We start from the raw sequence: 22,212 nt of genomic DNA, 5'->3' as shown, positions 1-22,212 counted from the left end.
GTGGCAAAATCTGAGTAATTTTTTAAAAGCTAACTCAGGCTGCTGGGTGGAAATTGGATTTTGGGGGGGTTGGGGGGGGGCGGGGACTAAGGGTGGGAAGAGGGAGACCAGAGAGGAGACTGGAATGAATTAGTGAATGCATAGATGGGTGGATGGATAAAGTGGACATCTCTCAAGGCAGAAGAGGATCCAAATCCCAAGAGAGTAAATAATTTGTACTTTGGGGGCTCCCGGGAGGATATCGGTCCAGGTGGGGCAACAGTCGGGCGGCTCTATGCAGATCTTGCCTTCTGAATTAGGCCTTGAAGATCAGTGACGTTAATATTCCAACAATAATAACAGCATTTACCATTTACTGAACTCTCTGATGTTCCAAGAATGTGTGACTGTCAAAACAGTCCTAATTTACAACTGAGGAAACAGAGGCTCACAGAGGGAAGCAATTTTCCCGTGGCCTCACAGTTGATGAACCCAAGAGCAAGGATTGAACCACATCTGTCAGACTCCAAAGGCTTTCCCCTGTCCTGCTGCCCAGATGGGGCAAGATGGACCTTTGAGGGAATGGACCAGGCATTCCAGGAACAGGACACAGCACAAGCAAAGGCCTGGGAGCTGGAAAGAGGTGAGAGCGGGACAGAAAGGCCGTCAGCAGTCTGATGGGAGTGCTGAGCGGCACTGAGCACAGGGCCATGCCGGCCCTGGGCTCCAAGGTGTGTCAGGCCAACAGAGAGGAGTCGTGCATGGTGACTCCAGCGAGTGTATCAGAGCCAAGAGGCAGGAAGCAGGAGCTAAGGCAGGCCCAGGCCCTGGCACTGGACGCAGGCCTCCCACAGAGGGGCATTGTTCACAGGCAGCAGGCATGACCAGCCGAGGAGCACAAGAGGCAGCACTTGGCTCTCTGGAGACGCGCCCAAGGGACTGGCAAGACCCCTCCAGGAGGCCTCCCTTACTCCCAAAACGTCTCGTCTTTGGGTGTTTGGCACATTTGCACACACAGCAGGATAGCAAATGCTCTTGCCTTTTCCCCCTTGACAACTCCAGGAGGGGGAGAGGGGCCAGGGCCAGGCCACCCACACACTGAGGGGCCTCGGGGCATTCACTGCCGCTCTCTTGTCCCCCTGCAAGATTCAGCAATGGCCCTCTCAGCTCTGAGCCACAAGCCACAAATCGAAGCAGGGCAGCAAGGATGCCTCCCCAGATCACGTCAAAAGGCCATGTTCACATCCCACCCTCCCGACACTGGCCTGGAGTCATTTGGGGAAAGGACAGTGGGTGGAAAGAACTTGTGGTCTGGACTAGGTAGACTGGACTCCAGTCCCAGCTCTGGCAGCCCTGGCCGTGGGACCTGGAGCAAGTCACCCACCTCCCTGAGCCTCAGGTGCCCTTGGTGAGCCCGGGGCTGCCGACACCTGTCTGAGTGCCCGCAGGTTAAATGAGGCAAGGTTTGTACCCAGGCGGTGGGTGATAGGGGTCCTGTGGGACCATGGCTTTGTTCCCTCGGTTCGCAGGCATGCCTCATTACTCATTTGTTCCACACATGTTCGCGGAGATTCCTGAAGGCGGACGCAAGGCACAGTGGGTATAATCATTGCCCAGTGAATCACTGAAAGTACTTGCTAAGTGCTACGTGAGCATGCACCTCAGTTCACGCTCTCAGCAGCCTGTGTGGGAGGTGCTACTATATCATCCCCACCTTATCGATGAGGACACTGAGGCCCAGAGAGGTGAAGTACTTTCCCCAGGGTCACACAGCAAAGAAAGGCCCATCCTATTACAAGCAGTGATAACATAGCAACAACCACTCACATTTATTGAGCACGTACTCTGTGCCAGGACCTATGCTCTGAGCCATGTCCACTGTGCTCCTCTCAGCATACTAGTATGTGGGTGCTACTATTGTTCCCATTTCACAGATGAAAAGCTGAGACTTGGAGAAGTTAGGGGATGTCCCCCAAGTCACATATCATGGAAATGGCGGAGCTAGGACTCGGACCCAGACTGTCCTCAGGACCTTTTATATCTGCCAAGCTGTAGAGACATCCCCAGATAGGTTTTGAAGTCAGAGTTCTGGCTGAATCCTGGCTCTGCCATTTGCTGACTGTGTGAGGCAGGTTCCTCCGTGGTGACGTTGTGATAATGGTACTGATCCTGGTGGGGACGAGGCTCCATTGACACGACCAATGTAAAGCCTAGGGTGGCACCTGCCATGTTGTAGGTGCTTAATACATCGTCACTGCTACCGTTCTCATCATTGTCCCCGTGGGAGTGACTGTCCAGAAGGCAGGGAGCCCCTTTCACAGGCCACACTGTGCCTGATTCAGTTCCTCTGCCAGGTGCCCCAGCGCCCCGCCCACCCCTCATGGCGGCCCAGACCCTCCTCTCTCCAAATCCTGGGAAGCTGGAGTCCCAAGGCTGCCTCCAGGCAGGGATGTGGTTCACCAGCAGCTACAAATATTTACCTTGGAGACCTCAGCCCAGCCCAAGGTCTCAGCCCAAATGCAAAGGGTGACTTCCCAGACTGGGGTGTGTAAGATATAAGGTTAGACTTCCAGACCCAGTGTCCGAGGAGAGAAGACTGAGGACTCCGGCGTGTCCAGGTAAAGGTGTAGGAAACGGCCTGAAAGCCTAGGGCACCAGAAAGGTTCTAAGCTGGAGACACCTGTTGCAGTCAGGTCAAGACCAGGAGGGAGGTCTGTCCTGGAGGTAAGCTCCCTTAGTCCACTAGGACCCTCCTAGTAGAGGGTAGAGGCTCTCAGCTCTCAGCTCCCTTGCCCAGAAGACCAAAGAGCAGTGACGAAGGAATTGGACTGGCTGAGTCTTTCCTTGGCCTGATCCCAATGACATAAACCCACCCTGCACACACCAATTATTCTGTGCCCAGCTCTATGCTGGAGTGATTCTGGGGACAAAGAGAAGTATCAGACTAACCGGGCCCTCAAGTAATTCCCAACATGGGCCAGTGTGATACATGCTGTGCTCAAGGAAAGACCAGGGACATTGTGGTAAAGAGCAGTCAAGAAAGGCTTCCTGGAAGAGGTGGCATGTCACTTGAGAAGCCAAGCAGAAGTTGGCTGGACAAAGGAAGAGAGAAAGGCATCCCATTATAAAGGGAACTGCATAAGCAAAGGCCAGGAGGTGAGGCATGATGTGGCGGGTGTGGGTATGGTGCTTGGATCTGGGGAGGAGACCCTTTTCCACAGGAGGGGATGCTACCATACTATTGGCTCCCTGAGCACTCTGATCAGAGGACAGGGTGGTGTGCAAAGATAATGAAGGGAAATAGGGTCAGGGTGTTTGAAAGAAAAAGATTATGGAGTGGGGTGGGGGCTTCCTGGGCAGAAAAGCAGGGTGCTGGGCACCACCTCTCTTACCTTCTGGCTTTGATTCCGAGGTGGTTCCTTCTGACCCCAGTATTAGTTATACTACCATCATCATAAAAACAGCCAATACTCATGAACACTTGTGGCTCATTCAATCTTCCCAACAACGCTGTGATACAAGTACTATAATTACCCCTTATTTTTACAGATGGAAAACTGAGGCTCAGAGAGGGTAAGTCATTTGCCCAAGATCACACAGCAAGTGGTAGCAGCAGGCCTCCAGCTCGGGTCTATCTGGCCCTGAGGCCCATGATATTTCTCCTCCACTCTCAGTCTTGATGGCCCAGACCTGCTCGGTTGGGCTGGCTCAGATTCCCCGTTTCCCCAAGGCTCCCGAGGCCATTCATTCATTCAGCAACCATTTATTTATCAGACACCCACAGGTGTTTGGGACACAATGCCAGGTGCTTGGGACACAATGGGGAGCAGGTAGACCCAACACTCCTCCCAGAGCTCACAGCCCAGTCTGGGAGACAGATGTTGAACCATTACAGCAAGTGTCTCGGAGAGCTCATGTTGCCCTAGCCGAGAGACACATGCCATCCAGATGCCATGCTTGTCTTTGGCAGCAAGAAACCCACATGCTGAGCCGAGCAAGGGCTTGGATCTCCAGGTCAGCATCTTCCCTCCCTCCAAGCAGGAGGCAGAGGTTTGCCTGGGGGCTTGGAGACTGAGCCAGGGTGCAGGCTGGAGGGCTCAGGACCAGCTTCCAGGGGCTGATGCTCTGCCCATGGAGGGCACAGAGCAGCCAAGGAGCAGCCAAGTCCCTCTGCCAGGAGGCACCCACGGGCCTCTTCCTCCCTCTCTCTGCCCTTCTCTCCCTGGGTTCAAGCAGCCGCCAATCCCTTCTCAGTCCCCTTCATATCAATCAAGCAAATTTCCCGCCCACTTTGCGTCGCCCTCCTTTCTCCAAACTTCCTGTCCTGGGCACACAGCAGCCCCCAAGGCAGCATTTCTCCAAGCATAGTCCAGGGCCTCTGACTGCAGGAAGGGAAAAACTTTACAGAGAAAGGGAAATGTGCGCAGAGTTGAAAGGATGAATAAGAGTTCAGCAGGCAGATAAGGAAGGGGAAACACACTACCGGAAGCAGGAAGAGTTAGAACAAAGGCACAGAAACAGGAGAGAATGGGGTTATATTCTGGGAACTTCGAGCAGTTTGGAATGACTGGAACTTTATAGAGCAAGAGGGGACTAAGCAGGAGGTGAAGCTGGCCAAGGTTGGATTGCAGAGGGTTTTAAGTGCCAGACTCTATGAAGGCAGGTACTATTTCATTAGGCCCATTTGCTAGATGAGAAAACTGAGGCAGAGAGGCTAAACTGATTATCTAAGGCCACACAACTAGCACCTAGTGGCAGAGGCAGGACACAGACCCAAAAGTTGGGCTGCAGAGCCCACACTCTTAACCACTTCACTAAACAGCCTCTTCTGGACTTTATGCCCCAAGTCACCAGGCATGGTGGGCCTGTCCTTGACCTCTCTGCCCGGCTAACAGGGCCTTCTGTGCTCACCCCAGGTTCCTTCACCTATCACGCGCTGCTCACCGATCCCCAGAAAGATGGCTGGCCCATTAACCTTCACCCTCCTCTGTGGTTTGCTGGCAGTGACTTTGGCTGAAACCACCCTCCGCCCCCCTGCGGTTCTTAGCCTCGGCCGTGAAGTCATCAAAGAGAGTAAGTCTCCGCTGCCCAAGCCTCACCGCCATAAGGCAAGAGGGCAGGTGGAGTGGCCCTCTGAAGGAGGGAGGGAGTCCCCCATCACTGGGGGTGTGCAAGGCACAGCTGCGATCCCAGATCCAGGGTGAGACTCGAGAGGATGAGTTATAAAGATTAGGAGTGTCTATGATCTCAAGAGTCCACGATTCCAAGATCTTCCCTTAAATTCCATGATTCCACTGGGCCCCTTCCTTCTTTACGTCCCTCCAGAGACTCCATGGACAAGCCTCCACATTTTGCCAGCTGGCAGAGGAGGAATATTTATGGGGCCCACCTCCATCGTCACGGAGCAGACAAAAAGACGGCTTTGTTGCCAAGAGGCAGTAACACACAGGGACTCTGGGACACAGTGGGGGACACACACCTGGGTCATCCTGCCTGCGGGCTGAGGGAGCTGGGGTATTTATACCACGATTCCCATCAGTCATGGGCTGAGGGCTGCTTCTGGAGCTGCCTCTGGAGCAGCTGGAACTTCTGACCTGCTCTTCATACAAGCCAAATGGGCTCTGGCCGCGGGGGGAAAGTCCAGCAGGGACCAGAACCCAGGACTCCCGGCTTCTCCTATCTCAGCTCGGCACCTGAGGCTCTTTGGACAACAGGCCCATATGATGTGGGTGCCAGAGAATTGTTAGCAAGTGTGTTTTGGCAGCAAAACCAGCCCCAACACGGTCTTGTGGGTTCCCTGCCTCTTGGCTCCAGAGCTTGCTGCCGGCTGGCGGGAGGGATGCAGGTCCATATGCCTGTATCCTGGCCAGTGTTCCCGCAGAGGCTGGCAATGCTCGGAGCGTGAATGGTCCCACCTATGCCCCTACCTTCGTCTTTATGTGAAAACGGCTCATCTAGACCATCATCCTCAAGGCCACGTCTCCACAGCAGAAGGTCATCCATCCCCTTGCCCTTACGTCCGGGTCCAGGTAGCCCTGAGCGATGCCCTCTCCCAGCCTGAAGCCACTGCCATGCCGTCCGTCTTGCCCCTCCTGCTGGACCCTGATCTCTAGGATCTGCCTCCAGGGCTGACACAGGAGCTGAAGGATCACAACGCCGTCAACATCCTCCAGCAGCTGCCACTGCTCAGCACCATACGGGAGAAGCCAGCCGGGGGCATCCCCATACTCGGCAACCTGGTGAACTCCATCCTGAACCATATCATCTGGTGAGTGGAGCGGGACAGACCTAGGTGCTAGCTCATTCCCCACACCTCCTTCAGAAGCTCCCAGAGGAGTTAACGATGACCATAAGAGAGTGACACAGGTACCCTAACAGGGTGACCCCAGAGGAAGGTCCCCTGGGGTAGGAGAGTGAAGGGATAGAGTGACACTTCTCAGTGGAGGGAACAGGTGAGCCAATGACTCCGTGCTCACCAGAAGACAAGAAGAAAATGGCATTCCAGGCAGTGGGACCAGCCTGGGCAAAGGCACAGACGGGTGAGAGTCCGTCAGAAGAGCTGGCACTCAAGCCCCCAAGGTGAGGACGGAGGTCAGCGGGGCCACGTCACAAAGAGTCTTCCAAGTCAGCCCAAGGAACTGGGATTAGTCTCCAACATGGGGGAATCATGGAAGCATTTTGAGCAGTGGTGACAGGGAGGGAGGGGGCCAGGCCATGCTGGCGAGGAGTCAGGGGACAGGATTTAGGTCCAGCTGCTGGGCAGAAACCCCTGGCTGGCCACCAGGGGAGACAGGAAAGATGCAGTGGGCAGGTTTGGGGATGATACTCAGCTGAGCATAAGGTATGAATCTCATGGGTCCCCTGTCCCACGTAGGCTGAAAGTCACCTCAGCCAACATCCTCCAACTGCTGGTGCAACCCTCAGATGCAGGCCAAGGGCTGGCGGTCAAGATCCCCCTGGACATGGTGGCTGGACTCAACACGTGAGTGTCTCCTCAGTCAGACACAGCAGGCCTGACAGGTTCATTTACACATAGCCCCTTTTCTCCAGGCAGGTATCTGGTAAAGAGAGTCCCAAGCAGAGAGAAGAGCAAGTGCAAAGATCCTGAGGCACCTGCTTTGTCCAAATAATGGCAAAGAGAGTGGAGAGAGGCGGGGAGAATGGTGGGAGGTGAGGGCTTTGTGGCGCCTTGTGGGCCAAGGTGAAGACTTGGCTTTTACTGAGTGAAATGGGAACCATGGAGGGTTCTGAGCAGAGGAGGGACAAGACATGATTTAACTTTAAAGAATCCCTCTGGCTGTGTGTTTGGAGGCAGAGAGGGCGTCCAGAAGCTACTGTTACATTCAGGAAGAGCCAGCGATGGCTTGGACCAGGGTTTGGAGGCAGGAAGGTGGTGAGCAGTGATCAGACTCTGAATATGTTTCAGAGGTAGGTAGAAGCAACAGGATTTTCTGATGGACAGAATGTCAGAGAGAGAGAGAGAGAGAGAGAGAGAGAGAGAGAGAGATTGAGAGAGGTCAAGACTGTCCCCAGGGACTTTGTCTGTGCAACTGGCAGGATGGAGTGGTCAGCAACCAAGACGGGAACGATCATGAGAGGAGCAGGTTTGGGGAAGGAGCTGGAGTTCAATTTTGTACATGTTAAATTTGAGCACCTGTCAGACATCTGGGTACGGAGTTGGGTATCAGTTTGGGAGCTGTTGATATATGCAGAGGATTTAAACCAGGAGAGGGATCCAAACCCTGAGACTGGGACATGGTGGGGTGGAAACTGGGGGAGATGCAGAGAATCAGCAGAGGCGCTTGAGCTGGGAGGTAAGAGAGACAGACTGCATGTTTGCCCGGACCTGGGGCTGAGATAGCACGGAAACCTCCACTCCCAGGCCCCTGGTCAAGACCATCGTGGAGATGCACATGCAGACAGAGGTCCAAGCCATCATCACAGTGAACGCCAGTGAGAGGGGCCACACCCACCTCGTCCTCGAGGACTGCTCCAATAGCCATGGGAGCCTTCGCATCAGCCTGCTGCAAAAGTGAGTGTGGCCACCTGCCTCCGTGTTCCCACCGTGCCCAGGAGGGGACCAGGTAGTGGCCTTGCCCCGTTTTACATTTGGAGAACACTGAAGCCCAGAGAAAGAAAGGGACTTATATCCCTCCTGACTCTTAGCTGAAGCTCCTTCCAGGGAATCTGTGATGCCAAAGAAAGTTCGAGACATCAAGAGCAGAATCAAGGATGGTGGGATTTCAGGCATCATGCCAGGAAGTGGGGCAAACATTTGAAGGCGGAGAGGAGCCACATTCCTAGGGCGCCTCCAACCACCTCAGGCAGCCTTGAGTGGAGCATTGGGTAAAAACACACTTTGGAGTCAGGCAAATGCATCGTCTTCATTTACTGTCTGTGCAATGCTGGCAAGGTGCATCCCTATGCCTCCGCTTCCAGGCCACAGTGACAAGACGAGACCGGGCTGCAGCCATAAGCATTCCCCACAGTGCATGGCAAACAGCCGGTGCTCAAAAACGTGCTTTCCTCCACTTCTTATCAGGAGAATGGGGACAAATGCCAATGCCATCATCCCAGTCTCCAGCAAACATTTCTAAAGACAACCCCCAGCCCCTAGTTCGTGAGAAGTCTCTGCCACCGTCTACATCTGGCTGGGGGTCTACTCCACACTCCGTGCTGTGTGACCATGAGCAAGTGTCTTCTTCCCCTGGGCTCTGTGTTCCCTTCTATAAAACAGCGTCATCTCTGGCCCTTCCTAATCTCTCTCCCCTTCTCCTCTCCGCAAGGCTCTCCTTTCTGGTCAACTCCTTAGCCAACAAGGTCATGAGACTCCTGGTGCCAGCCCTGCCCAAACTGGTGAAAACCCAGGTAAGTGGAATCACGGCCTCTCTGGCCTGCAAAGATTGCCCCCCCCTGTGGGTCTGGGGTGGAAAGGCAAGCTGGTGCTAAGGGCCCCGTGTCTCCTTGAGTTAGGAAAACTCTGGGCCTGACCATTCTTTCAGTGGCTCATTGAGGCAAAGGTAACAGAACTGCCAGAAGTCACCCAGCAGGCCTTGAACAGCGATGTGCTGATAAATTATTAACAACTGACTCTCGAGAGGTTGAGGGGAAAGGAAGCCTGATTTGAAGCACTTGCTGATTTCACTGGTATAAACACTTCCTCTGAGGCCAATTTCAAGCTGTGATGTCACTGAGCAGAGTTGGGAAGAATGGCACAGGAGCACACTATTGTATGGTATTTCTGCTACACAGATGCAAGAGACATAAATAACCTCAAGAGCAATAGATAAGAGTAAAATATAACAAAGTAATCAGGAAGTGGTGAGTTTTGAATTCTCATGAGCTTTGCTTTTATTTATTTTATTTAGTTATTTATTTAGAATTTAATTTTTAATAATGTCTGGGTTTAGCACATGGCTCAGAAATTCCTGAAAACTTAACACTTGGCCCTTGCAAAGTGGTCCAGGCTGGTTCTAGCATACATGAGTCTCCTATCAACCTGATCAACCTGTGGTCTTCAGGGGTCTGTCCCCCACCAGGCCCTGCTGGATCTATTTTTCTGAGGCAATAAACATACGTTAATCTCAGTGTATATGTCCCTTATAGGGCACATATACAGTGAATTTATAACTGTAAGTTGGATTAATTCACTTTGACCATTGATTTCCACTGTAAATTTCAAGATGGGTTCACCACAGTGGGCCTCCTGGAGATCAAAACACCTTGTCAGATAACTGATGTTCTTTATAATAAAACTTTTTTGAATTGAAAAGGTGATATACTAACTGAAATGACTTGGGGGGAAAGTGCCCATAATCCTTCTACCTTAACTTGGCACCTATTCTCTCTTTTGTGTATATATTGCCTTCCAATCTCCATCCATATGCATTCATAGTTTTATGTGGCTCTTCTCAGCATCAATATAATTTAATAGTCCTTAAGCTATACGCATGTTCTATGCCACTATATAACATTCATAATTATTGTAATAGCTGCATCATACTTAATACTTTACTAAACCATGCAGAGAGACTTCTAAAAAGAATCTGAAAATGAAGAATTTTGTAAAATTTGTCTCTTCTTACATGAGATATTTTTTTCTTTTAAGATTTTTATTTCTGCTTAGAGGTAGGAGTTTCTTAAAGTAGGACCCAGCTAGAAATTTTTTCCCAGTCTCCAACAAAATCATATTTTAACCGGCATCATACTTCACCAGCTAAAAATGTATTTTCCACTAGAAAATATGGCATAAAAATGTTCTTTGCATAATATCTCTTTTTAAGGGTGAAAGTTAAGTATAATGAATGATTCGAGAAAATTGGCATTTTGTTAATCACTATCGTTTCCCCACTGTGACTCAGTGGATTTGATTCAATGGTCATGTGAAAATTCTGCCTGAAACGAAGAGAAAAGGCACAGCATGCTTAAATCTGACAGGAGCCCATCTAGAAAATGCTGAAGCCCTTTCCAGTGTAAATATGTGGGCCCCAGCCCCAGCTGCACATCAGAACAACCTGGGATAGCTTTTTAAAATACTGATAGATACTCCAATGTCATGGGTGTGGGTGGCGCCCTAGTATCCTAGAGGGTTCTAGCTGGTATCCCCGACGATTCTAATGGGTAGTTAGGGTTGAGAGCCACTGGTGGAAATGAAAGAAAGAGAGTTGTGAGAGATGATTGCCAGCGACACCCTTCCCATGAGGAACAGGCTGGTCCCTGGCAGGTGAGTGGGTCTCCGAGCCCAAGCCCCTCATCCTCCCTGGGTTCTGGGTTGGCAAAGCAGCTAGGGGTAGGGAATGGGTTTTTCACAGAAAAAGTTAACTGTTCATAAAAAACTTTCATAGGAAAAGTTTCTCAAAGTGCACTGTCCCCTCTCAAGAGTGGCAATGGGTGGTCAAGCAGAAGATTCTTCCACCAGGGATATTGCATCTAAGACAAAGTGACAAAATCTCAGTGCACTGCCCTAGAAAATGTGCTGCCTAGAGCAGAGAACAAGGCTCTGGAGTCCCATGAGCAAGTGAGTGAAAGGTTTAACCTCCTCCTTAAGCAAAATAGGTGAGGCCAGGATTAGGTTAGACCAGAGCTTCTTACCTTCAGCGTTACTGACAGTTGAGTCATGTAATTCTTTGTTGTGGGAGCTGTCCCACACTCTGTGGGGGTGTTTAGTGGCATCCCTGGCCTCTATCCACTAGACGTCGATAAGCCTTCCCCCCCAGTTGTGACAACTAAAAATGTCTCCAGAAATTTCCAAATATCTCCTAGGCAACAAAATCAGCCCCCTGCTGAGAACTGCTAGCAGTTTTAGGGGAAGAAGAGCTCACTGGGCAAAGGGACGTGTTGGAGCTAGAAACCCACAAAAGGCACAGAGATTGTTCATGAGTCTGGCTGGGTCTGCCTTGCCCGGCCCCGTTCTAGTCTGACATGCAGAAGGAACTCAGTAAACAGTGGTTGAATAAGTAAGTGAATGAAGAAATGAATTCTCCATTTCCCTCTTATGGAAAACATGGGCTCCTGTGAACAGGACAAAGAGTCTGATGGGGAGGGCAGCTGGCTGGCCAGGCACACCGTGGACATAGGGGAAGGGACAAACCACTGCAAAAGATTCCAGGCAACACCAGGGGCTGGGGAGGGCTCCGGACGGCACGGATGGCTGGCGGAGTGGACACAACACCAAGTCCTCGATCCCATAGGCAAAAACCTCTATGGCCATGGACACATGGGCTCAGGCTGGGTGGGCCAGACACGGATCACTATGGGGTTAGGGTCCGGCCCCTCAGTAATGGAGCCTCTGCATTTGTGCTGTTGCAGCTGTGTCCTGTGATCAAGGAGGCCTTTGAGGACATGCATGTGGACCTCCTGAGCCTGGTGAGGGGTAGGTGAGCTCTCTCCCACCTTTTTCCTTTGCTGCCGAGCTGGCCTCCACGCTCTGGCTCTGCCCAGAAGAGGCCTCCCAAGTCACATCTGCACAGTAACTTGGCCCAGCAGCAAGTGAATGAGCATCCATGGATCCCTCCCAAAGATAAGCAGACAGGAATTCACCACAGTTGTGACTTCACAAGGACCTACCATATGCAAGTTTATGTGAGCCAGATTTCCAAGTTCAAATCCCAGGTCTGCCACTGACTTGTTCTATCACTTTGGGAAAGCCACTCCACTTCCTTATCCTCACTTTCCTCATCTGTAAAATGGGGCTCATACATCCCTACCTCACAAGATTGTTAGTGAGGATTACAAGTTTACAGGAAAGTCCCAGGCACACGGCAGGTGCTCTGCCTGGCACAGAGAAGAGTTTGCAAATGTGAGCTGAATGGATGAATGAGTGAATGAATGAATAAACAAATGCTATAGCAATTACTGTGGGCTTATTGAGGAGAGAAAACAAGGGAAAAGACAAAATGTGTGCTCAGGAAGGAGGTTGTTTCTCCCTTCCCAAGAGTAGCAGAGATGGGAGGACCCAGGCTTCTGTCCCTACGTAACAACTGTACTGTCCTCAGAGGGGGGATTAGTGGGAAGAAGAAAATTCTACCATCCACTGTTTCAGGATCTGAAGAAGCTCACTCAAAGGGTGACCAGGGAGGAGGGGGGAGAGAAGAATGGAATTAGTACACATTGAACACCCACAAAGCACCTACTGGGCTGGGTGTTTTATATACACTGCCTCAGTGACTCCTCAGATAATTCCATGAAGTGGCCATCATTACCCCACTTCACAGATAAGAAAACTGAGGCTCAGAGAAATTAAGTCATTTGTCCAAGTTCACAGAGGAAATTAGGGATGAGGAAGGTTTGAACTCAATTCTGCAAGTTCCAAGTCTGGAGTCCTTCATATATGAGCCAACTTAAATAGGTACCAGTCCTGTACAACCTATGTATGAAGCACGTATTACTGTTATACCTACCCCCATTTTAAGAGGAGAAAATTGAGGTTCAGAGGTAGGAACAGACTAGCCAAGGCTACTGAGGCTCAAAGGGAAGTCTGTCTGGCTCCTCTGTTCCTCAGGAGCAGGGCAGGAGGTCTCTCCAGGGGAGCAGGGGATCCAAGAATTCACTGCCCGAGCCTGTCCCTGAACCTCTCTGCAGCCCCGCCCATTCCCGGGCCCAACAGCCAGGGCAGATGAGACACCACTGCCACATGGTGGCCAAGTGGGGAATCCTGAGGCAAACACAAGCAATCCTTTGCATAGATGGGCGTGCACCAAGTACTCTGTCCCATGGGGGGGGGGGGGGAATGCATGCAGATCACCATCCCCTGGAGGAGGTGGAGAGTTATAAGCAATAGTTCAGTCTTGTTCCAAACCAGGACTCTGGCACAGGACCGACTGGGTTCAAATCCTTTCACAGTATGACCTTGAGCAAGTCATTTTGCTCTTCTGAGCCTCAGTTTTCCCATCTGTAAAATGGGGGTAATAATAGGCCCTACTTTCTAAGGTTACTGCAAAGACCAAATGAGTGTAAGTGTAAAGGTTTAGCACAGCCTGCGGTGCTTGACATACGCTCAGTAAATGTCATTCCCATCATCATTATCAACACTGCTATTCCTGCTCCTCCCTACAAACAGAAAGCCCAACCGGCCGAATGCAGCCCCCAAAGCGCCCTGTCCAATACTGCCCTCCTCCCTCACAGAACTTTCTTCTTGTCTCAAGCAGCGCCCATTTCCCTCGGCTCTAACCACCTGGAGTTTGACCCTCTGTCTCCTGCCATCAAGGGTAATGTTATCCAGCTGAAGCTGGGGGTGAGTGTCATGGGGCCTCAAAAGTACAGCAGGGACATCACTGCCCTTCTCTCACCGCCAAAGATCAGACACCACGGGTCTGTTTCAGGGGAGAAGATACCGCTCAGGGTTAGGACACGCAGGCTGATTTAGAAAAATCTCCACGGGCCGAACGTGTCCCACGCACACCATCTTGATGGAGGAACGCCAGCAGGTGGAATCCAAGGGCTACACGCAGGACGTCAGCCCCAGTGATCTGTCCTCCCACCCCGGTTTCCCCACTCAGAGGCCAGAGTACGCACCGGTGCTCTTGGCCTTCCTCTCAGGCAAGCCCTGCCAAACCCCAAATATCTGACGACTTTGAAACAAGAGCCCAGGACCAACACCCATCACTGGGGATCACACAGACCTAAGTTTCTCTCCCAGCTCCACAACTCCCTGGCTGTGTGACTTTGGGCAAGTTTTGTCACCTCACTGAGGCTCAGTTTCCCCATCAGTAAAATGTAGACAATAAAGTCACCAAGAAGATGAAGTGGCAGGCAGAGGGGGCCAGTAACTGTCAGCTGTCTGTAAAATGTGAGGCCGTGCACTCACACTGGGGCTGGAGTCCCTGAGGGACCTGGCCAACCTGGAAAGCCTGAATCCCAGGCCAGTTTTCATGGATCTTTTGGGAAGCTGTCACAATCAAACATTTTTATCAATTTTGTTGCAGTTTTGAATTTTCCCTTCACCCAAAGGGTTTCTGAGATATCTGAGAACTTAAAACCTAAATGCTAAATAAGGTATCTAGGTTTTAAAAACAGAGATTAACTGAGGGGTGCTAGAGGAGTAGAGGTTGCTGGCCACCTTAGATAACTCATCACCTCGGGCTAAGCTTCCGGTCAGCAAATGCAAAAAGGGAAACAGGATGAATGGTGTCATTTTCTTCTAGGTTGCTATTGGCTAAGACTTTGGAGTTAAGGTTCCCAGCCAACTCTCTGCTTTGTGTCTCTTTAGGCCAAGTTGGTGAACTCTCAAGGAAATGTGACCAAGTGGTTCAAAGAGTCTGCAGTTTCCCTAACAGTGCCCGCCCTGGACAACACCCCTTTCAGCCTCACTGTGAGGCAGGATGTGGTGAATGCTGCTGTAGCTGCCTTGCTCCCTCAAGAAGAACTCGTAGTCCTGTTGGACTATGTGGTAAGTCTTGGCATGAGAGGACGGGGCCCCCACTGCTACATCATGGGAATTTCCTGAATCAAGGGGCCTGAAGGACTGCCCTAAGCCTCTGAGCAGTAATCCCCCGTCAGGCTCAGTTTAAATCCCTCCAGTAATGAAGAGCTCACCCCCTCCTCAAACAGACCCTGACTCTGACATACGGCTCTAAAGCTGCAACTTTCCTTGTAACATCCAGCGCCAGATCCAGTTCTGTCCTCTGGAACCTGATACAGCTGCTTCCTCTACCAAATAAGAGTCCTGTCAAGCCAAAGGGCATCTTAGATATTGGGTGGTCCTGGGACAGCAATCGTGCCCCCGCTGTCCACTATGGAGCCCACGGCAGACATCACTAATCAATCAGGGTCCTCCTTACAATTGAGCCTAGATGCCGACACGGCCCCGGAATCCTTATATTAACCCAGCATAGCAGACAATCACCACCCATCAGCTGGAGTGTGTCACCTCCTCTCTAATGACCAATGGGGAAACTGAGGCCCAAAGCTATGGGAGGGTGGCAGGAGTTCGGGTCAGCTGATAGGCAACAGATAACCAAGGTCTTGGAGATTAGAACTCAAGAGTAAGGGACGAAAACGATGAGAAAAGAGGAATGGTCACTGGCAACCACATTCATGACAATAGTAAGAATTGGGTCACTTCTCTATGTCCTCAGGGAGCAGGGAGCTGCCCAAGACCCAGAACCACCAACTCACAGTAAAACGCCAGGCCAGTGAGAACCCCATGCCCCGCAGCAGCTGACATAGGGGCTGTTTTCCACCAGTGGCAGTCATGGGGCCTGGACTATCAGACCCACCAGCTTTTCTGGGGTTCTGGGGATCTGGGCAATGGGGCTGCTGGAGGTGTGCCTCCCTTTCCCCCCCCCCCCCAGCTGACCCACTCTGCCTCCCCCTCGTCCTCAGCTTCCTGAGCTGGCTCGCCAGTTGAAGTCAAGCATCAAGGTGATCAGTACCAAGGTTGGTCCATTCGCTGTCTGCAGTTTGATGGGTGCTCGCTGTGATCTGTGCACTGTCCTCTGAGGACTAAAATACATGTAGGACTGTTCTGTTTCCTTCTAGCCCTAGTGTCTGCAGCAGACCAGGTCCCTGTCCTCACAGAGTTTCATTCTAACAAGGCAGTGTGACCTGCATCAATATTACACAGATAATATTTCAGTTATAAGTGTGGTGACAAGGGATAGATTCTAGGGGTTATGAGGGCATTACTGGGACACCTGATATAATCCAGGAAATTAGAGAGGGCTTCTCTGAAGAGAAGGGTATTCCAAACAGGGAGAAGCAAGACCAAGGGCTGTGAGATGGGGAGAGCAAGAATTCGTTCCAGGCTCTGAGAGAAGGACAGTGGCTGAAGTACAGAAAGGAAGTAGGGAGGCCAGGAAGGTGGACAAGAGCCAGGTCACAGGGGCTACGTGGGGCCTGTGAGCCATGGGGAGGCACTTGGGAGGCCTTATGCGGATCTCATATCTTTCCAGGCTGCGGATCAGCTGGGGCCCACACAGATGGTGAAGATCCTAACTCAAGAGACCCCAGATCTCCTTCTGGACCAGGGTACTGCCAAGGTGGCCCAATTGATCGTCCTGGAAGTATTCGCCACCAATGAAGCCCACCGCCCCTTCTTCACCCTGGGCATTGTGAGTCCAATTGTCTATGGCACGAGCAGCAACCTGGGGGACCTTCCTACTCACTGGTCTCTTTCACCCCCTCTTGCTTTGTTGTTTCCAGCACTCTTGGCAGGGATGGGGGAGGGGGAGTTCTGAATCAAGAACCAGGAGCTTTGGTCCAACTCTGGTCCTATGACTTTATTAGTTAGGATCTTTAGGTAGAAACTTAATTCACATGCACAGCAGGAATTGTATTAGTTCATATAACTGAAAAGTCCAGACGGTCTAGCTTCAGAAATAGCTGGATCCAGGTGCTCAAACAATGGCATCTTCATTCTTCTCTTCTCACCTGGAAGCTGTGTTTTCCTATGTGCTGCCTTCATCCTCAGACAGATTATCTTCTCATGGAAGTGCCCGAAGCTGTATCAAGATATCAGGTTGGCAACATCAGCTGAACCAGCCTCTTTTCCTCCGGGTAGTTGCAGCAAAAGTCCCAAAGCTAACTCTCATTGGATGAGCTTGGATCATGTCCCCATTCTTGAACCAATCAGTGTGGCTAGAAAAATACACCTGAGTCGGGAGTTTGGCTGTATCCAAACCACACAGACTGAGGGGGAGAAGGGTAATTCCTCTTCTGAAGTATGAGCAGAACTAAATCAGCTCCAAGTAAGTTCTTGATTGATTTTCCCAGTAGCCCCAGCAGGTCACATCTCAGAGTTTCCATTTAGCAGGGGGACTCTGTGGATAAAGGTATAGAGGTGGGGGGTCTGCAAAGGATAATCCCAATAGTATGGTATCTTAGGGTCGGGCCCTAGAAACAGAGCCTAAGAGAAGGATTCTTACAAAAGTAATTTATCGGGGAGAGCTGCCAGAGAGCCCCATAGAGGAGATCTGAGTGGGGCCCCAACCACATCCACGACAGAGGGCAAAGGGCAAAGGGAAAAGACAAGGCAGGATTCGTGTTTGGGCACTGGAACCATGCTTAACCAAGGAGTCTGGAAGTATCCGGCTGTTGGCAGACTAAAGTTGACACTCCCCTTACAGCACGGTTGCTGCGTACAGTTGTGCAGGTTGTCCGCCCACACTGTCAGGGGGTACTGTTCACAAAGAATACAGGATGCACAGTGCCCTGGCTTCCTATATTAAAGGATATTCTGACCCCACAACCAGCAGGAGGGACTGCCCATGCCAGCCTCGCTCTTTATTGACTTGGCCCCTCCTTGGCCAATGGCAGACACTTTTCAAAAGGCCACCAAGCCCAGGCCTGCAGGACAAGTCTGGTCTCTGGGTGCATCCGACCTGGAGCTGGAGCCTGGCTCTGCCCTCAGGCTCACCCAGCCCACAGGTCAAGTTGATGTATATCTTTGACGCCCATATTGGAGACCTTGCTAGCTACTGACCTTCCAATAATAACAATGGTTAACATTTACTGGAGGCTTACTGGTCTTCTTTGTCCCTCAGTTTCCTCACCTTTACAATGGGGTAATAATAGGAGCCACTTCATGGGGTTGTGAGGATCAAAGGAGATAATCAGATAAAGTTACTAAAACACTGCCTGACACGCAATGAGGACTCTGTGCATATCAGCAGCTGTAATCATCATCATCGTTGCCCACAACAACCCCATGTTGTAATCTGGTCAGCAGACGGTGGGTACAAATACTGTCTCATTTAATAGAAGAGGAAAGCAAGGCCCAGAGAGGCCAAACCCTTTCCCAAAGTCAGAGCCAGTAGCTGAGATCTAGACAGTGTCGACCTGACCCCAGATCCTCCTTCTATAACCTCACAGCCCATGCTTGACGCAACTCCTGAAAGAAATGGGGCCTGGGCTTCTCTTGTTGCAGGAAGCCAGCTCAGAAGCTCAGTTTTACACCAGAGATGACCGACTTATGCTCAGCTTTAACGAAATCAGGTAAACATGTAAATCACTGTCTCACCCTGTGACCAGTGGGATGTTTCGAATCTCTGGGGTGTGAGCATGGATGGAATAAAGGCTACTCCTAGATGGGCAGAAAGGTGACATTGCCTGGACTATCCCGCTTTGGGGACCAAATGTCAGAGAAAGGGAAAGACAGGAAAGTGGCCTTGCAGCAGCCATGGGAACAGCCTGCCCAGCACCATCCCCTCAGCTCATTCTAAACACCTCCAGGACAGCGGCTTTGACAGTCAAGCCCAGATGCTGACCCCAAGCCCAGAAGCACAGGGCTCCAGCTGCCTCTTGTACTTCTCCCCACACCCCATAGCCCTCCTGTTGCCCCAAAAGGAGTTCAGGGGTTGCAAACTAGAGCCTGCTGGAACAAGTCAAGCTCTACATAGTAGGTGCTCCATAAATAGTTGTTGAATGAGTGAATGAATGAGTGAATGAATGAGCCTCTGAGGGGCCATTCTCACTGGCATCTTCTGTTGCAGTTCTGATCGCATCCACTTGATGAACTCAGGCATTGGCCTGTTCAACGTGAGTATTAATAGATTGTCCCTGGGGCACAGGGGATAGCCCGGGATGGTCCATTTCAAAGACAGACATTGACCAGGATTTGCTTCGAACAAGGTCCCCATAGGCAGCCCCATGGTGGGCTGGCCAGCCTCCACATTATCAGCCACAAAGTCCAACCTCCTGGCTCTGGTGTTTACTGAGCACCTGCTGTATGCCGGACACAGCTGAGAACGTGCTAAATGCTCACAGATACACATTTACTTTTCTTCTGTAACATTTTGGTCCTAAACGAGAAAACAAATCCCTTCTTTTTGCAATCTCATTTTGCTCATGTACTCATCTCAGTGACCCTGGACAGCCTCTTCCCTGAGGTCCTCTGTTTCCCCAGCTGAGACAGAGTGGATCAGGGATCTCAAACTGGCTGCTTCCTGTCTCCTGCCATGGTTTCGTTTTGTTTTGTTTTTTGGTCCTCATGTTTTGTTTTGTTTTTTAATTTTTTTTAATTTTTTTTTTTTGGCTAATTTTTTTAAATTTTTAAAAATTTTTTTTTTCAACGTTTATTTATTTTTGGGACAGAGAGAAACAGAGCATGAATGGGGGAGGGGCAGAGAGAGAGGGAGACACAGAATCGGAAACAGGCTCCAGGCTCTGAGCCATCAGCCCAGAGCCCGACGCGGGGCTCGAACTCACAGACCGTGAAATCGTGACCTGGCTGAAGTCGGACGCTTAACCGACTGCGCCACCCAGGCGCCCCTTTTTGGCTAATTTTTAAGTGGGGAGGTTCTCACATGAAAATCAGAACTTCTGGCTTCACCAGAGAAGTCAAAAGTTGGGAAACAGGGTGAAATTCCCTCAGGGCAAATTCAGCTAGAACAGAGCAGTGGAGCCCCTGAGGGCAGGGAGTGCATCCCTCTAATATTCCCCAATCCCCCAGATGGGTTTGTACTGCCCCCAGTATGTCTGGTCCCCTGGATCCCTCACAGCTCTCACTGGCAGAGGCCTGGGATTCCAGTATGTCTCCTGGCTGCCCTGATCCTGGGGCTGGGCCATACCCATCCTAGGAATAGCTGGCGGGGGGGGACTCTGGATCCTCAGGCAAGGTAACAATGCCCCTCTCTCTCACAGCCTGAACTTCTGAAAAACGTCACCACTGAGATCCTCAACTCCGTCCTACTGCCAAACCAGAATGGTGCGTCCCTTTGCCGTCCATCCCCCCCACTCCCTAGGGCTTTGAGGGTGGATGCTTCACTCCGCCTGCCTGCATCTCACTTTCTGTCAAATTCCACCTCCTCCAGGAAGCCTTGCTGGTCACCCAACTAGAAATGACCTCTCCCATCTCCAACTTTCCAGCCCAGTTCCTTTACTAGTACCAGTACATAGGCATGCAAAGACAAACCAGGCAATGCTCCCGCCTCACAGGGCTGATGGCAGAGAGACAGAGGTGTAAACAGACAACTAGGACACGCTCAAGGTGCCTCAGGTAGACCTGGGTTCAAGTCCCGAATCCCCTTCTTGTTGGCTACCTGGCCTTGAGCAAGCTGCCTTATCATCCTAACTCAGTTTCCCCATCTGTAAAATGGGAAAATAAAAGTACCTTGCTCAGGCACATAAAGGAGACGATGATTTTAAGGGGCTGAAGGAGGTGCCTGGCACAGTTGGGTCTCAACGTCTCTTAACTATTCCTGATGTTTGCATTGTTATTTGTGTTACTAGAGGTGGAAGTCAAGAGAAAAGGTGGAATTACTCTACTTAAGCCCCAAGTTGGGGAGGGAGAGGTGAATTACTAACCTATGCCAACGACATCTTTTTCATAATTTTATTAGCGTAGGAAATCTCAACGTATAGGCACCTCCCTTGTGAATGACAGGGAGGTCGTTCTTTATGACAGAACAGTCATTCTGGCTGTTCTTTAGCAGAGGTGTGGGAGGAGGTGAAGAGTGCCCTTTGGAGCTACCAGCTACTGTGCTGGAAGCACGGGGAGGGGAGATGAGGCTGGGTGGATGCTGGGGCCAGAGAACAGGCAAGAAGCATGAGGCACAGTCCGAACTGGGTGTGCCAGGTCCCGAGTTCCCTGCCCACGGCTGCTCTATCCCACCCCAGTCTCTGACCACATTCATTATTTCAGGCAAACTAAGACCCGGGATCTCGATACCGATGGTGAAGGCCTTGGGATTCGAGGAAGCTTCGAGCTTTCTTACCAAGGTGAGTGGGATTAAACATCCTGCCCCAGGGAGGGCACAGTTCCTGGGGAGAGTCCTGAGCTGGGAGGTAGGGCCCGCACTCCAATGCTGACCCCACTGGTCACTCATGGGGGGCCTTGGACAAGTCCCTTCTTTTCTCGTGGCCTCACTTCTTCATCTATAAGTGTAAGAGTGCAACTGTCCTAGCCTGGGGTGCATTTGTCTCCGGCTCTTTCTGTTCGACCTGTTATTCATTCATTCACTCATTCATTCATTTGTTCATTCATTCAGCAAGGCTTGGCACACCGTAAATGCTTAATAGATGCTCGCTGAGCAATGTCCCCTTGGCACCTACTAGGGAGTGAGGCTATCACAGCATCACTCCCACCCCCAAATATTATCATTAACAATATTTAATAGCCCATAATCACTCTGTGCCATTCAACAGCATCTTGTTCAGTCTTCACATTCACTCTATGTGGTATATCCCCATTTTGCAGACAGAGAAACTGGGACTCGTGAATGACAAATCCATTTCCAAGGACACACACAATAGGTGGCAAAGTTGGGATCTGCACTCTGCACCTGCCCTCATAACACCTGCTTTGGTCCCCAACTTCTGCAGGAGCCAATGACAGTGAGGTGGGCTCCTCTCAGTCAGCCAGCCAATCAGCAGGCATTTATTAAGCACTTACTGTGTACCAGGCACTGATCACAACAGTGAACAAAACAGACAGAAACCCCTGCCTTCTTGGAGTTTCTAGTCCACTCTAGGTGGGGGAGACATTGAAAGCAGATTTTTTTTTTTTAGTTTATTTACTTATTTTGAGAGAGACAGAGACAGCATGAGTTGGGGAGGGGCAGAGAGAGAGACAGAGAGACCAAGAATCTCAAGCAGGCTCCGCACTGACGCAGAGCCTGATGCAGGGCCCGAACCCACAAAACCGTGAGATCATGACCTGAACTGAAACCAAGAATAGGATGCTTAACCAACTGAGATACCCAGGTGCCCTGAAAGCAGAATTATTAAGAATTAAGAAAATCCAGGGAGTTTGGGTGGCTCAGTCAGTTGAATGTCCAACTCTTGATTTCAGCTGAG

The 22,212-nt window shown here is 51.0% G+C and overlaps 1 protein-coding gene across 1 annotated transcript; it reads left to right on the top strand.

The window, feature by feature from the left end:
- The first annotated feature begins 4,216 nt into the window (after positions 1–4,216).
- BPIFB1 (BPI fold containing family B member 1) lies at positions 4,217–21,909 on the top strand. Its single transcript, XM_040447328.1, has 14 exons — positions 4,217–5,052; positions 6,106–6,247; positions 6,854–6,961; positions 7,862–8,011; positions 8,766–8,847; positions 11,788–11,851; positions 13,626–13,711; positions 14,687–14,866; positions 15,802–15,855; positions 16,371–16,529; positions 18,344–18,411; positions 18,909–18,954; positions 20,059–20,122; positions 21,059–21,909. Exons 1-14 carry the CDS (start codon positions 4,938–4,940, stop codon positions 21,223–21,225), a joined length of 1,485 nt encoding a protein of 494 aa, XP_040303262.1. The 5' UTR covers positions 4,217–4,937; the 3' UTR covers positions 21,226–21,909.
- The last annotated feature ends 303 nt before the right edge of the window (positions 21,910–22,212 follow it).

Source organism: Herpailurus yagouaroundi, unplaced genomic scaffold (assembly GCF_014898765.1).
Source record: "Herpailurus yagouaroundi ecotype Mexico unplaced genomic scaffold, PumYag 196, whole genome shotgun sequence".
Classification (NCBI taxonomy): domain Eukaryota; kingdom Metazoa; phylum Chordata; class Mammalia; order Carnivora; family Felidae; genus Herpailurus; species Herpailurus yagouaroundi.
The sequence above is the reverse complement of the archived record's forward strand: the minus strand, read 5'-3'. Positions and strand labels throughout refer to the sequence as shown.